Raw genomic sequence first — 14508 nt, 5'->3', positions numbered from 1 at the left:
AAGCACAGCAGGTCAGGCAGCATCCGAGGAGCAGGAAAATCGACGTTTCGGGCAAAAGCCCTTCATGAGGAATACAGGCAGAGTGCCTGAAGGGTGGAGAGATAAAACAATTTTTTATCTTTCCACCCTTCAGGCACTCTGCTTGTTTCTATTTTGTGCAACATCTTTCCTACTGCTTCAAGATAAATAATATGAATTTGCTCCTTGTTTCTTTCAATCATTGCATCAATGCTAAGTTGGTGGTCTCCCCCACCCTGAGAAAAAGACCTTGGCTATTCACCCTATCTAAGCCCCTCACGATTTTATAAATCTCTACAAGGTCACCCCTCAGCCTCTGACGTTCCAGGGAAAACAGCCCCAGCCTGTTCAGCCTCTCCCTGTAGCTCAAACCCTCCAAACCTGGCAGCATCCTTGTAAATCTTTTCTCAGCTCTGTCAAGTTTAACAACATTTTCACTTTAGTCGGAAGACCAGAAGTGAATGTAGTATTTGAAAAATGGCTTAACCAATGTCCTGTACAGCCTCAACATCCCGACTCCTATACTCAATACACTGTCTGATGAAAGCAAGCATACCAAATACTTTCTTCCCTATCCTGCCTCCCTCCGACTCCACTTCCAAGGAACTATACACGCACCTCTAGATCTCTTTGTTCGGCAACACTCAGTGCCCTACTATTCAGTGTATAAGTCCTGCCCTGACTTGCCTTTCCAAAATGCAACACCTCACATTTATCTAACTTAAACTCCACCTACCACTCCTCAGCCCATCTGCCCATCTGATCAAGGTCCCATTGTACACTGTCCACTACACCTCCAATTTTGGTGTCATCTACTAATTTACAAATGAGGCCTCCTATATTCACATCCAAAAACATTTATGTAAATGACAAAAAGCAGTGGACCCAGCACCGATCCTTGTGGCACTCCACTGGTCACAGGCCTCCAGTCTGAAAAGCAACCCTCCACCACCTCCCTCTGTCTTCTACCTTCAATCCAATTTAGTATCCAATTGGCTAGCTCCCCTTGGATTCCATGTGATCTAACCTTACTAATCAGTCTACTCTGCAGAACCTTGTCAAACACCTTGCTAAAGTCCATATAGACGGTGTCTATTGCTCTGCCTTCATCAGTCGTCTTTTTCACTTCTTCAAAAAACCTTATCAGGTTCGTGAGACATAATTTCCCCCACACACTCATGCTGACTATCCCAAATCACACTCTGCTTCTCCAAATGCATCTAAATCCAGTCCCTCAGGATCCACCGACGTAAGGCTCACCGGTCTATAGCTCCCTGGCTTTTCCTTACGGTCTTCTTAAATAGTAGCATCACATTAGCCAACCTTCAGTCTTCTGGCACCTCTCCTTTGGCTGTTGATGAAAAATATCTCAGCAAGGAGCCCAGCAATCACTTTCCTAGCTTTCCACAGAGTTTTGAGGTACACCTGATTAGGTCCCAGGGATTTATCCACCTTTATACATTTTAAGATTTCCAGCAGCTCCTCTTCTGTAATATGGACACTTTTCAAGATATCTGAGGAAGGGTTTATGCTCCGCGGATGCTGCCTGACCTGCTGTGCTTTTCCAGCAATACACTCTCGACTTTTCAAGTTTTCACTATTTATTTCCCGTGGTTCTTTGGCTTGCATAACCTTCCCCACAGTAAACACTGATATGAAAGCTCCTGTGGTTCCACATATAGATGGCCTTGCTGACCTCTAAGGAGCCCTATTCTCTCTCTCTAACTCTTTCAACTTTAATATATTTGTAGAATTGCTTTGGATTCTCCTTAACCTTATTTGCCAAAGCTATTTCATGTCCCCCTTTTGCCCTCCTGATTTCTCTCTTACATATACTCTTAGTGCCTTTATACGTCTTTGGGATTCACTTGATCCTAACTGTCTATACCTGACATAAGCTTCCTTCTTTTTCTTGGCCAGAGCCTCAATTCCTCTCGTCATCCATCATTCCCTACACCTATCAGCCTTGACTTTCACACTAACAGGAATATACTGTCTCTGAAGTCTATTTATCTAATTTTTAAAGCCCCCCCCCACTTCCCAACTGCCCCTTTACCTGTGAATAGTCACTCACAATCAACTTTTGAAAGTTCTTGCCTCATACTGTCAATATTGGCCTTACTCCAATTTAGAAGTTTAGATCAGGTCTATCCTTTTCCATCACTATTTTAAAATTAATAGAATTCTGGTCACTGGCCCCAAAATGCTTCCCCACTGACACCTCAGGCACATGCCCTGGCTTACTTCCCAAGACAAGGTCCAGTTTTGCTTCTTCTCTAGTAGGTACATTTATATATTGATAAGAAAATTTTCTTGTACACACTTAACAAATTCCTCTTTATCCAAGCCCTTAACACTGTGGTAGTTCCAAGTTAAAATCCCCTAAAATTACTCTTATAGATATCTGAGGTCTCCTTTTGTATTTGCTTCTAATGGCAGAGGCATTAAAATTGGAGATGCTCAAGAGATCAGGATCAGAGAAGAGACGATTTCTTAGAGGATATTTTGTGTATATTTGTACAGTGGTATAAATATGTTAATAAATCAAATTGTGTATGTCACATCTTTCTCAATTAGTTAAAGGAAAATTTGAATTATCAAGGTAATGTAATGGAAAGAACATCCACTGACCTCTAGTGTGGCAATATGGTTGTAAGAGGAGTGTTTTGTCCTGACTATTTTTTGAAGAGAGGTTTTGAGTCTTATGGATTTGAGCTGTCTATTCCAAGCCAATAATGTAAACAATTTGTGAAGCTTTTTTTAAAAAGTTAGAACAATAGAAGCAGCCTGAATGGGTGGAGTCATGTTCCCACAGAATCAGGGTTTTAGTTTCGCTTTCATTAATTATTGGGGCTTGAAAATTGGTTGTGGAAGCTGCCATGCACCCTTCTCTACCAGAAATTTGCTTGGTGTTCTTTCCTTCTAGACAGGAGACAAATTGCATGTGAGATAATCTATTTTACTGAATTTGCCTTTGCCAAGGGTGCGTTTATGGGATGTTACTATATTGGAACAATTGCTGTTTTAGTAGTTAAATAATCTATTATTCGTTAAGTGTTTGAATAGAGTTAAAGTTAGACAATTCTTCTTTCTTTTGTTTTATTCTAACTGCAGAGTAAGAATAAAGTGTTTTTGCCTAAAGTGAAGGAGATGTAACCAATCAAATTACATTTGAAACACAGCACCTTACACTTGCCTTTAAATAAGTTAAAAGTTAGGGTCTAGGCTATCTCCTTCATATTTTGAGGGGGGTTTGGTCAAATCCATAACACTAAATAGTTCCTAATCAGTTAACCTTTGAATTCAACAATTTATTTCTGAATAAATAATTCAACATACTGGCCATCTCTGACATCTTGTGTGTTTCCCATTTCTATCAGTAATATTCTGGATGTCACGTGACGAGAAAGCCAAGGGTAATCCCTTGAAGTCTACAGTTTCCTTCTCATTTTTAGGAGAGAAACAGCAGGCTACAGTTTCAATTTTGAGAAAATACTACCTATGCCTCAACTTATGTTTGATGCCTTCAAAGATTTTTCTTTTAATAACAGGACTGGTCAGGTCTGGATGCAGGGGCACTGCAGTTAAGGGGCTACTTTATGTGATTTCCCCAAACTTTGGCTCAATACCTTTTTTGCCAGCCCTCCATACTCATGCATGTGCTGTATACCACTGCACCCTCTGCTGTGGCCCACCCGTTATCACTGTCCAGACGTAAGCCTCATGCTCAGCATGATGAGGAATGTTTCAGCATTGCCGTGCTGCTAAACATGGTGGCAGTGCAGCTAGGTATGTTGTCATTGTATACATTGGATTGAAAATTCTGCTTCTTTATTTTTAATCTGACAGAGAGTTGGAGGATGAGGAGATGCAAGGACAAATCTCTGATAAGCAGATTTTACTTGTGACCTTCTGTGAAAAATGTTACTTAAGGGTTTCTTGGTAACTTATAGTGCATGTGACCCAACAGCCATAATGGCAAAATAAACCAAATACCACAATGAACTCCCATCTTTCACCAGCTCTCTGATTTTCCTACATCAGAAACACTCCTGGGTCCCCCTGGGGAGACTCTTGTTTATAGGAGTAAAGAATGGGGGTTGAGGAACCCGAGCGGATCTCTCTGATGTAACAGTCAGTTTTCTTTAGAAAAACAAGTTAAAGGGATGCAGTTATAGATATCAGCAGGTATAATGCATTAATGATGAGTATGTGAATCAAATAAAAACATCAAAGGTAGCAGTAATGGGGTTGATGTAAGCATGGCTGCAAATAACATAAATTGAACTGCATAATTTTCTCTGGTTTAATGCAAACTCTTGAAGCATTTTATTTATTGTGTGAAAATACCTTATGGTGTGCATATGAGGCAGGGAAAAGCAACCCTGCAAGTGAAGACCCTTAAAAACATCTGTTCAAGCCGAGATGATATCATACAATTGGTAGTTGCACTCAGAATAGTGATCACAGACTATATGGTCCCTTAGATTGAAGTTTGTTGCAAAATATTTAATTGTTTCATGAAGTAAGGCATAGACTGTTTTTAGCACAATCACCCATTTCCATGTACTCCTAGGAACCCATTTCCTTATTCTCAGCTCGTATTAGTGCTTATCCAACTTTTCTTCTGTCCTGGTCTGCTATCCATAATCTCCTTGTTTACCAACACCTTTTGTATCCCTCTCTCTCACCCCATCTCCACCGATCCGATCACATCCACCTCCCCCATTGCCATTTCAGCTTCACCATACAGTACCTTTTCCTAGTGACTATCAATTCTGATAATGAGTCACCAGATTTGAAACACTAACTATGTTTTTCTTCCTGCACACACTGCCAGACCTGCTGAGTTTCTCCAGCTGGTTTTGTTTCAGATGATCAAAACCTTGGTCAGAGAGATAGGTTTAAACATGTGAAGAAAGAGAGGTAGAATAAGAGAGTAATCTCCATAAATTGCACAATTATACAACTGGCCTGGATCTAATTAATCATATTTCTTTAAAATCAGTTATATAAATATTTTCTTTCATCTGACAAACATACTGCATTTGCAGAGCTCTCCATCTTACAGACAAGCTAAGAAGTGAAAATTAATCTGATTTGTGATACATTCAGGTACGAGAACCAAAAACTGCAATATTGAATTTGTGAAGCAAACAATATGGTCACTGACATTATTAAAATGAACTAATTCTGCACAGCGATGCCATCAACACATCATGGCATTTTCTGTTCCACAAACACCTTACCTGTCGAAGTTGGTCAGAGATAACAAAATCCTCATAAAACTCATCCAGACACTTTGTAATATGGCCTGTTTCTCGCACAATCCCTTCCGTGTACAAACAGTCAAAGAATAACATTGAAAGTTGATTACATGGAACCTCTTCAACCTGTATCCCCTTAACTTCTTTCCCTATTAAGACGAAATTAAAGATACATTGAAACATATCAATACCTGACCATATTTACATAGAACGTAGAAACTTATGTAATTAGTGGCACAATGGCATTGTCTAATTGTGGGTCATGCTTTTGGGTCATGGGTTCAAATCTCATCCTGGTAGAAATTGAATTTAGTTAATAAAATTTGAAATTATGAAACTAGGCTCATTGATGGTCATATTAACTTTAATTGATTGTTGTAAAAATCCAGCTGATTCATTAGTGGCATTTAAGGAAGGAGATCTACAATCCTTACTTGGTCTGGCCCACATGAGTTTCCAAAGCAATAGTATCCAATGTGGTAAAGTTTTAACTTCACTCAGTTCAAGAGCGATGAGAGATGGGCTACAAATAATGTCCTTGCTAGTGATATCCATGCCCCATGAAAGAACAAAGAAGGCAAAAAAGTGTTGTAATGAACAATTGCTTTACTCTTAAGTAAGCTACAGTGCACACTGAGCATTACGATTGTTCTAACACACTGCACCATGAAGCAATGGTACCAACAGTTACCATGCAGTAAATTTCCAGTTTGGACTATAGTATCAGAGTCACAGTGCACCCCTCAAAGACAGTAAGTGCGAGGGCTGTACTGCCAGAGGCATGCCTTCACATTGCACTCAGCTGGAGGAGCATTCTTGGGATTGAACAGAGGTAAGAAACTGGGAAAAAATAGGAACAAAATAACTGCAAATACAATGGGTTAGCCAGTGCCTTATGCTTTGTAAAAAGGAGGTTCAGTTGTGATTGATGGAATGTCACGTGTATGGAGGTACAGTGAAAAGCTTTGTTTATGGGCAGTACAGGCAGATCATAGTCAGTAAGGATGTACTGAACAAAAGATTTAGACAGAGGCATACATTGATTAAACAGCATTATTTGAGGCTAGAGACTCCATTCGATAACCTAATAATGGCTGGGAAGAAGCTGTTCCTGAACCTGCTGGTGCGCGTGTGTTCAGGCTTCTGAATCTTCTGCCTGATGGAGGAGGTTGTAGGAGAGCATTACCAGAGTGCAAAGGGTATTTGATCAAGTTGGCAGCCTTTCTGTGGCAGTGAGCCGTGTAAATGGAGTCCATGGTGGAAGGTTAGCTCCTGTCATGGCCTGGGCTGGGTGGATGACACACTGGCACAGTGGTAAGCATTGCTGCCTCACAATGCTAGGGATCCAGGTTCAATTCTGCCTTCAGGCAACTGTGTGGAATTTGCACATTCCCTCTGTGTCTGCATGAGTTTGCTTTGGTTTCCTTCCACAGTCCAAAGGTGTGCAGGTTAAGTGGATTGGTCATGCTAAGTTGCCCCATAATGTGAAGGCTAGCTATGAGAAATACATGAATTGGGTCTGGGTGGGATGCTTTTCAGAGGGGTTGGTGTGAACTTGATGGGCAGAATGGCCTGCTATAGGGAGTCTATAATAATTATATGAATAAAAATGATAAGGCTCACAGAAGGTGCTATGTTGTACATAATTCATATATAGTTTCCATAATAACAGCAGATTTACATGGACAAACTGCCCAAGTATCACTGGTCTCAACTTTAACATCACTACTATCAGCAACAGAAGCCAAATTCATGTGACAAATTTGCAATGAAATACGTCACAGTTGAGAACCTCAGGAGACTAATTTTCTACTTGGGATTTCGGGCTGGTGGTAGTTGCAAACTACTTCGCCTTGTCTTTTCAACCAGTGTTCTGAGCTCCCCTATTATTAGCGCTGGGGATGTCTAAGAAACCTCCCCCAGCAGCCCGTTGTTTCACTGTCCCTCACCGTTCACACTTGTGGGGAGTGCAGACCTTTGGACTCTCCCACTGATTGTGGAATTGCTTAGCTCTGTCTGCTGCATGCTGCTTATGCTGCTTAGCATTTATATAGTTGTAACCTCACCTCACCAGACTGGCCCCTCAATTATAGCTGTGTCTGCCACGCTCTCCCACACAGCTCATTGTACCAGGATTGATCCTCAAACATGATGGCCATACTAGAGTAAGGGATCTGTTGGATTACAAGGTTAGATTATTGTTGAATAAAATTATGCTCCTGCAGATAGTCCACTAACACAAATGCCCAGTATTAGGCTGCTGGATCTATCTTACAGCTATCCCATTTAGCATAGTTGATTTTCAATATGGAAATGAAGTCCTATATTTATAAGGACAGTGAGTTAACCATGGTTACCAGTGCTGTTATGGATAGATGTATTTGTGACTTGTAAATTGGTGAGAATGAGGTTAATTAGGTTTTCCCTTGATGCTGGTTACCTAGAAGCTGCCCCAGGTCTAGCAGGTATGTTCTTCAAGACACCTAGTTTTTGCTCTCGAGTTGGTGTCTTCTCGTCAATCTTGGTGATGGGCGTTAGAGTCCTCTTTTCACAAGTGTGAACGGTAATAGACAGTGAAACAACTAGCTGATGGAGGAGGCTTCTTAGACATCCTCAACGTGAATTATAGGGGAGCTCAGCAGGTGAAGTAATTTGCAACTACCACCAGCCAGAAAACCCAAGTAGGAAATCAGATCCTGAGGTTCTCAGCTGTGATGTATTTCATTGCAAATTTGTCACATGAATATGGCTTCTGTTGCTGATAGTAGTGATGTTAAAGTTGAGACCGGAGATACTTGGGCAGTTTGTCCATGTAAACCTGCTGTTATTATGCAAACTATATATGAATTATATGGAATGTGTACAATAGTGCACTGTTAAAAATATAGCACCTTCTGTGTGCCTTATCATATTTATTCATATAATTATTACAGAATCCCTACAGTATGGAAGCAGGCCATTCTACCCATCAAGTTCACACCAACCCCTCTGAAAAGCATCGCACCCAGACCCAATTCCTGCATTTTTCATAGTTAGCCTGCACACTATGGGGCAATTTAGCATGACCAATCCACTAACCTGCACACCTTTGGATTGTGGGAGGAAACCAAAGCAAACTCATGGAGAATGTACAAACTCCACACAGACAGTGAATTAAGGGTAGAATTGAACCCAGGTCCCTGGCGCTGTGACGTAGCAGTGCTAATCACTGAGCCACTGTGACATCTGCCCAGCCTAGGCCATGACAGGAGCTAACCTTGCATTCATGGACTCCATTTACATGCCTCACTGCCACAGAAAGGCTGTCAACTTCATCAAAGATCCTTTGCACTCTGGTAATGCTTTCCTACAAACCCTTCTATCAGGCAGACAACACAGAAACATGAACACACGCACCAGAAAGCTAGCACGTTAGTTTAAAACGCAAGGCTAAGTAGTTGGAGTCCTCCACCCAGAGTATATTCCATGTGGACGAACGTTAAATTGTTTCCACTGAAAGGAAAATAGGCAACAGACAAACTTTGTGAATGAAACTAAAATTGATACAGATGAAGTATTGGTGTTCAAAATGTTCAACCAATGCAAAACCACAATCAGTAAAGTCAATGCATGTAGGAAAATAGAGTTAACTCAGTAAAATATATTTCAAAAGAAGTCATGAACAATCTTTAAGACCACTCTTTCAGTGCTATTTGTATTTCTGGACAACAAAACAGCCTCATTGGTCTAAATATGAGAGTAAATTGGAGAAATGGGTCCTTCATTATTGAAATGTTATAGTGCTCTGAACGAGATGGGAATCGGCAAGAAATCTGGAAGAAACATTTGCGAGGTGTTTTTCTTTGGAAAATTGGAAACAACTCATTGAACTTTCCAAAAGATTCCTGGTGTGAAGTTGATATTTTTACCCATGTTACGACCCCAACTGATTTATTTATTTTTACAACAGTTTAAATCAAACTATAGGATCAGAATAAGCAGTCACAGGTCTAAACTAGTAAAATATATACTGAAGACTGTTGTCAGCATTTTGTCCACACAGATTGGTCAATGTAAGGTGAAAATGTCAGATACAGAAAGACAAGTAGAGAACTGAATCGTACCTAGAGTTGTCCAATCAGAAGATAAGGGTGAGAGTACCTTTAGGTTTGCCTTAACGTTTGAATCCTGGAAAAATGCCTACAGGATAAAAGGCATAGAATGAATAAATGTAATGAATAGACACAATAACTATCTGTCCATTGGATTTTTCACATATATTTCTAAATTTGTGTCCACAGAATTCTAATTGCAATTCAGAAGGAACTCATTGACCATGAAGTGCTTTGGGGTCTCAGTAATATAAAAAGGTCCTGCCTATATTTTTGCTGCTATCAATTCTAACATAACAATTTCTGTCAGACGCTGCCCAGACGCACTGTAGCTCTTTGTCAGAAGGTTACAGATTCAAGTCCTACTCCAGGTTCTCCGTACAAAATCTGAATTTGCGTTGCAAAGCCTGACTGAGGAAGTGGTCTTTGTTTGGGTTGCCATCATTCGGTGCGACTTTTCACCGTCTGCTCCCTGAGTTAGTCAACAACGTTTGGAGTGTGTCATTTGGAAGAAGAGCAGAGGAGTAGGATTTGACAATATTTATCAATAAGTTAAAACATATGATCTAGTCATAATCACATTGCTATGCAATTGAATCCCACATTGCCTATCTTAATTACAAGAATAACTAGCATTTCAAAATTACTTGACTGACCGTAAAGCACTTTAGGGAAGTTTAAAATCTTGAAAGGCACAATATGAATACAAGTCTTTCTTTCTTCTGAGATCTGCTCCACTCTGTAGAGTATATTGTTGTCCTATTCTATTGCTTCTGAAATACTCACCAATTATCTTCCACAAGTTTACTGTTTTAATTGGAGAAAAGTAGCATTCAAGCACAAATTTATATCTAATTTGTCTCTCAAGTTTATTTGACACAACGTGAAGAACAATGGCATAGTTTCTGTTCATTTGGATTCATAATATTAGAGAAATCGGAGGAAATCTGTCAAACCAGTGTAAACAATTAATGAACTTTAACTGAACTAGATCCAAAACCATTGTGTTCTCTGTGACCTTTCACACTGGTGAAAGATTCCATATATTGAACAAGTTCTGTTTATAAAGTTAAACAGGAATTGCTAGGGAAACTTAGCAGGTCTGACATCATCTGAGCAATGTGTTTTCTCTCTACAGATGCTACAGGACCTGCTGAGTTTATCCAGTACTTCTTTGTTTTATTTTATTGTCCATGAAACTGCGCAAGTCAAAGACTTGAAATTCAAATAAATGCATTATTGGAGGAAGTGTCTTTAAACTAGTCAACAATGTTTAGGCACACAGGCATTAATAGCACATTTTAAAATATTTTCATAACAGATTTTAAATTACTCTATAATTGTCTAATGTAGATCAATAAAACTGAAAAAAACTGCCCATAACTATTTGAAGTTATTTTCAGTGATTTTGGGACAGTATATTCATAGGTGCAAGACTGGTCACACATTAGAAAATACTTTTATTGCTGAAAGACTCATTTAATTCTATGAATTATACTGCACAAAGTTAGTTCTCTTAAAGATATTGATGCATAATCCTTAATGAAAATAAAATTATGCTCTCCTATTAACCCAGTTAATTCAATGAAGTCTTTACATTTATCATAATGAAAATAAATTTGATCAGAGACTTGAAGAGTAATTATGTGTGCAGTTTAGCAAAATTTTATGACTGCAGCCAAAGCAGAAACTCTATCCCTATGAATTTGAAAACTTAAATGTTCAGTTGGACATACTGCAAAAGGTTACAAGGTGAAATATAAAATTATAGTGGGCAGCATAGTGGCTCAGTGGTTAGCACTGCTGCCTCACAGCACCAGGGTCCCAGGTTCAATTCCAGCCTTGGGTGACTGTCTGTGTGGAGTTTGCGTGTTCTCCCCATGTCTGCATGGATTTCCTCCTCCAGTCCAAAGATGTGCAGGTTAGGTGAATTGGCCATTCTAAATTGCCCATAGTGTTAGGTGCATTAGTCAGAGAGGAATGGTTCTGGGTGGGTTACTCTTCGGAGGGTCGGTGTGGACTTGTTGGGGCGAAGGGCCTGTTTCCACACTGTAGGGAATCTAATCTAATCGTGTACACCGAATGTTCCAGGATAGAAAAGGATTGCCATAGGTTAGGCAATTGAATCAGAGTAATCAAATTTAAGAATTTCTGCAAATATTATGTGACATGATTTGCCAGTCTAGTATATTTCTGTATTAACATTGCAATATGGTGTGAAAATATCTATTTCTGAACATATTTAAGCCAGTAGTTCTTATACCCAAGTCTGTGGATCTCCTGTGGAATCTGTGTCTCTGTGTTCAGATTAAACACTGCTCTTTCCCTATTCCTTTGTGCTTTCTCAGTCCTCTGTTCTCTCTGTTTTATCTCTAGCTTCCCCTGCTGCCCAGGACCCATGCTCACTCTGTTGCTGTGCTTCACAAATACTCTCTCTATGATTTTGCTAATATTCCTGTTCACCTTGCGTTCCTACCAAAGGTAGATATGTTTTGCAGTGAGAAGTAGGCACACCCATTGTTAATATTTTCTAATCAACCTGAGGTGTTATTACACACCCCTATAGCAGTTGGGACTTGAATCCAGGTCTAATTGGCTCAGAGGTAGGGACACTAGACACTACGATTGCATCACAAAAGCCCTTAAGTTTTAATTGTATAAGTATTTGAATCAACGTGTTCAGAGATGTTATTACATGCCTTTGGAGCAGGTGGGACTTGAACCTAAGACTCCTGCTCAGAGGTAGTAACATTATAAGTGCCCCCTTTTATTGTAATGTATAGTAACACCGGAGGACAGCGCCTCAGTGTGCAGTTGCTGCAACCAAGACTGCCTGTCCCAACCACAAGTCAGTGCTCTACCAACAATGATTGGAGCAAGGTGCAGATCCATGGTCTCACAAGACTAACAGATGCCACCTACCATGGTAATTGTGTTCAGTTGTAGGCAGATAGTGAGCAATAACTAGAATCCACTGTATCCCAACAGATTGACTGGAAGGTGTTGTTGTACTGTGCTAGGATCCCTGGCTCTCTATCAGGTTAGAGTCCCACTTTGTCCAGATGTGTACCATAACACATCTGAACAGATTGATTAAAATATACTTTAGACTGTTGAGCTAGAATGTGCATTCTTATAATGTGTAACTCTCTAAATAAATGATTATTAAAATGTGTAAAGATTTACACTGGTTCTATTCAATCCTTCATCAATGTGGCAGCTCAACTCAGTGGCAAGCACAGGTGTCATGCTATGCTCAGAACCTGGGTTCAATTCCAACTTTGGGCAGCTACCTGTGTGGCCACTCTCTGTGCCTATGTAGGCTTCCTCCCATGGTCCAAAGGTATATAGGCTAGGTGGGTTAGCCATGAGAAATGCAGGTTTACAGGGTCTGGGGATGAGTCTGAGTGGGGTGCTGTTTGGAGGGGTGGTATGGACTCGATGGGTTGAATGGCCTGCTTCCACACCGTAGGGATTCCATGAAATGGTTTTTTGAAATATCACATCCACCCGACTGGTGGTTGTGATGAAATACTTTCTTACGTATAAAAGAAAAAAACACATCTTCATATTGTGAGTATGCTAATTGACTTTAATTAAAGTGGAGCTGGTGATGTGTGTGTATCTGTGAATGGGAGGGGTCGGGGTGGGGGTGGGGGAAAAGGGCCTGTTACTTTGAAAGGAAGTCCTTGAAGCAAAAAGGCTTGCTATTATTATATTAAATTATAATATTAAATAATAATAATATTAAATAATAATAGTTACAGTTGCCATATATATTGATAATCAGAACACAGAGCAGGAGATTATCTGTATCTGATTTCAACATTATATTTAAAAGGATTTTATCACTTATTTGATAAATAAAAACTGCTAGATATGAATAAGCTCACACATGTATTGGGTAAGAAATTCGCACACCACAGGAGTCTTTTCAAAATTATGTGATCGCTCAGCAACAGTGTGAAAACGGAAATTTGAGATGAAAATACAAGCAGTACCACAGCTCAAAAATACTACAGAAGCCAACATGAGATTTAAAAACGTTATGAAGAAGAACTGGAGAACCTACCTGGACAAAATTGTCCTTTTCATAAGGCTGGAAGTGTTGGTCAAAACTGAAAACCTGCACACTCATCCTTCCAAGCATTGACCTGAGAGGATGGAAAATTCCAGAAAGGGGAAATCTTAATGAGAACACGATTTCAGGATTAGCTTTTCAGAAAAGAAACGAGTGTGTTGTTTCCGGCCCAAATGATAATGAATTTCTTTGAGTTACACTGTCAATTCTTTACCCAGAGGGTCCTGCCTAATAACTGTAAACAATAATAAAGATAATAATTAAATGAACAAAATTAGTGAGTGAATCATTCGGGTAACGCTTTGCCCCTAACTTTTCCTGATCCTTGTTGAACACTGCTCCCAGTCTCAAGCCTCTCATCGTTTCTTTCTCATAGCTGTGCAGATCTTACCATTTCATAAAGAGGTCTCTGATTTTACTGTCTTCCAGGAAGTTGATCTTCTTGTTACTCAGATATCTGAAAGTAAAAGCTGGTTTCACAGCCCTTTCTGCAGCCATTGCTTCGCCAGTGTTTATAGTTGCTAGGAAACGCCCAGCCGCGTTGAAATTCTTCCCTGGATCCCTGAGAGTAATTCCTGTCGGTTCCTGGCCGCCTGCATTGTAGGAGGAGCTCATATCTAGGAGAGAGAAAACTACAGGCACTCAACACCATTCTGGAGGGAGTGGCTCAAGCACAGACTTGAAAATTGGTTTGGTAATGCCCGATTAACTCACATGTAGAAAGCAAGGGTAGATTGCTAGGGACAGGAAAAAAAAACTGCAGATGCTGGAATTCAAAGTCGACAGGCAGGAGGCTGGAAGAACACAGCAAGCCAGGCAGCACCAGGAGGTGGAGAAGTCAGTGTTTTGTGTATTAACCCTTTTGCAGGACTAGATGTGGGGTTAGGGGGAGCCACAGATAAAGGGAGGGAGGGGATGTGCCACTACTCTCCCCACCCCAACCCCAACCCCCTCTCTCTTTATGTGTGGCTCCCCATACACCCACATCTAGTTCTGAAGAACAGTTAATACCTGAACCTGACTTCTACACCCCCTGATGCTGCCTGGCTTG

The 14508-nt window shown here is 40.2% G+C and overlaps 1 protein-coding gene across 4 annotated transcripts in view; it reads right to left on the bottom strand.

Annotated features, from left to right (window-relative positions):
* cfap300 (cilia and flagella associated protein 300) overlaps window positions 1-14299 on the bottom strand; it is a 34951-nt gene extending 20652 nt beyond the window's left edge. For 2 of the 4 annotated variants that reach the window (XM_087987837.1, XM_087987838.1), the window contains exons 1-5: window positions 14172-14299; window positions 13849-14074; window positions 13449-13530; window positions 9389-9464; window positions 5268-5434 (exon numbers count right to left, since the gene is read on the bottom strand). In XM_087987837.1, the coding sequence (XP_087843963.1) occupies window positions 5268-5434; window positions 9389-9464; window positions 13449-13530; window positions 13849-14072 (549 nt within the window). In that variant the 5' untranslated portion in view covers window positions 14073-14074; window positions 14172-14299. The remainder of the gene's footprint in view (window positions 1-5267; window positions 5435-9388; window positions 9465-13448; window positions 13531-13848; window positions 14075-14171) is intronic. The other 2 variants (XM_087987839.1, XM_043691119.2) reach the window with 2 other exon arrangements.
* Window positions 14300-14508: the final 209 nt, after the last annotated feature.

This window comes from Chiloscyllium plagiosum, unplaced genomic scaffold, assembly GCF_037043375.1.
Source record: "Chiloscyllium plagiosum isolate Xiang-an unplaced genomic scaffold, Cpla_swu_hap1 HiC_scaffold_6, whole genome shotgun sequence".
In the NCBI taxonomy this organism is placed as follows: domain Eukaryota; kingdom Metazoa; phylum Chordata; class Chondrichthyes; order Orectolobiformes; family Hemiscylliidae; genus Chiloscyllium; species Chiloscyllium plagiosum.
The sequence above is the reverse complement of the archived record's forward strand: the minus strand, read 5'-3'. Positions and strand labels throughout refer to the sequence as shown.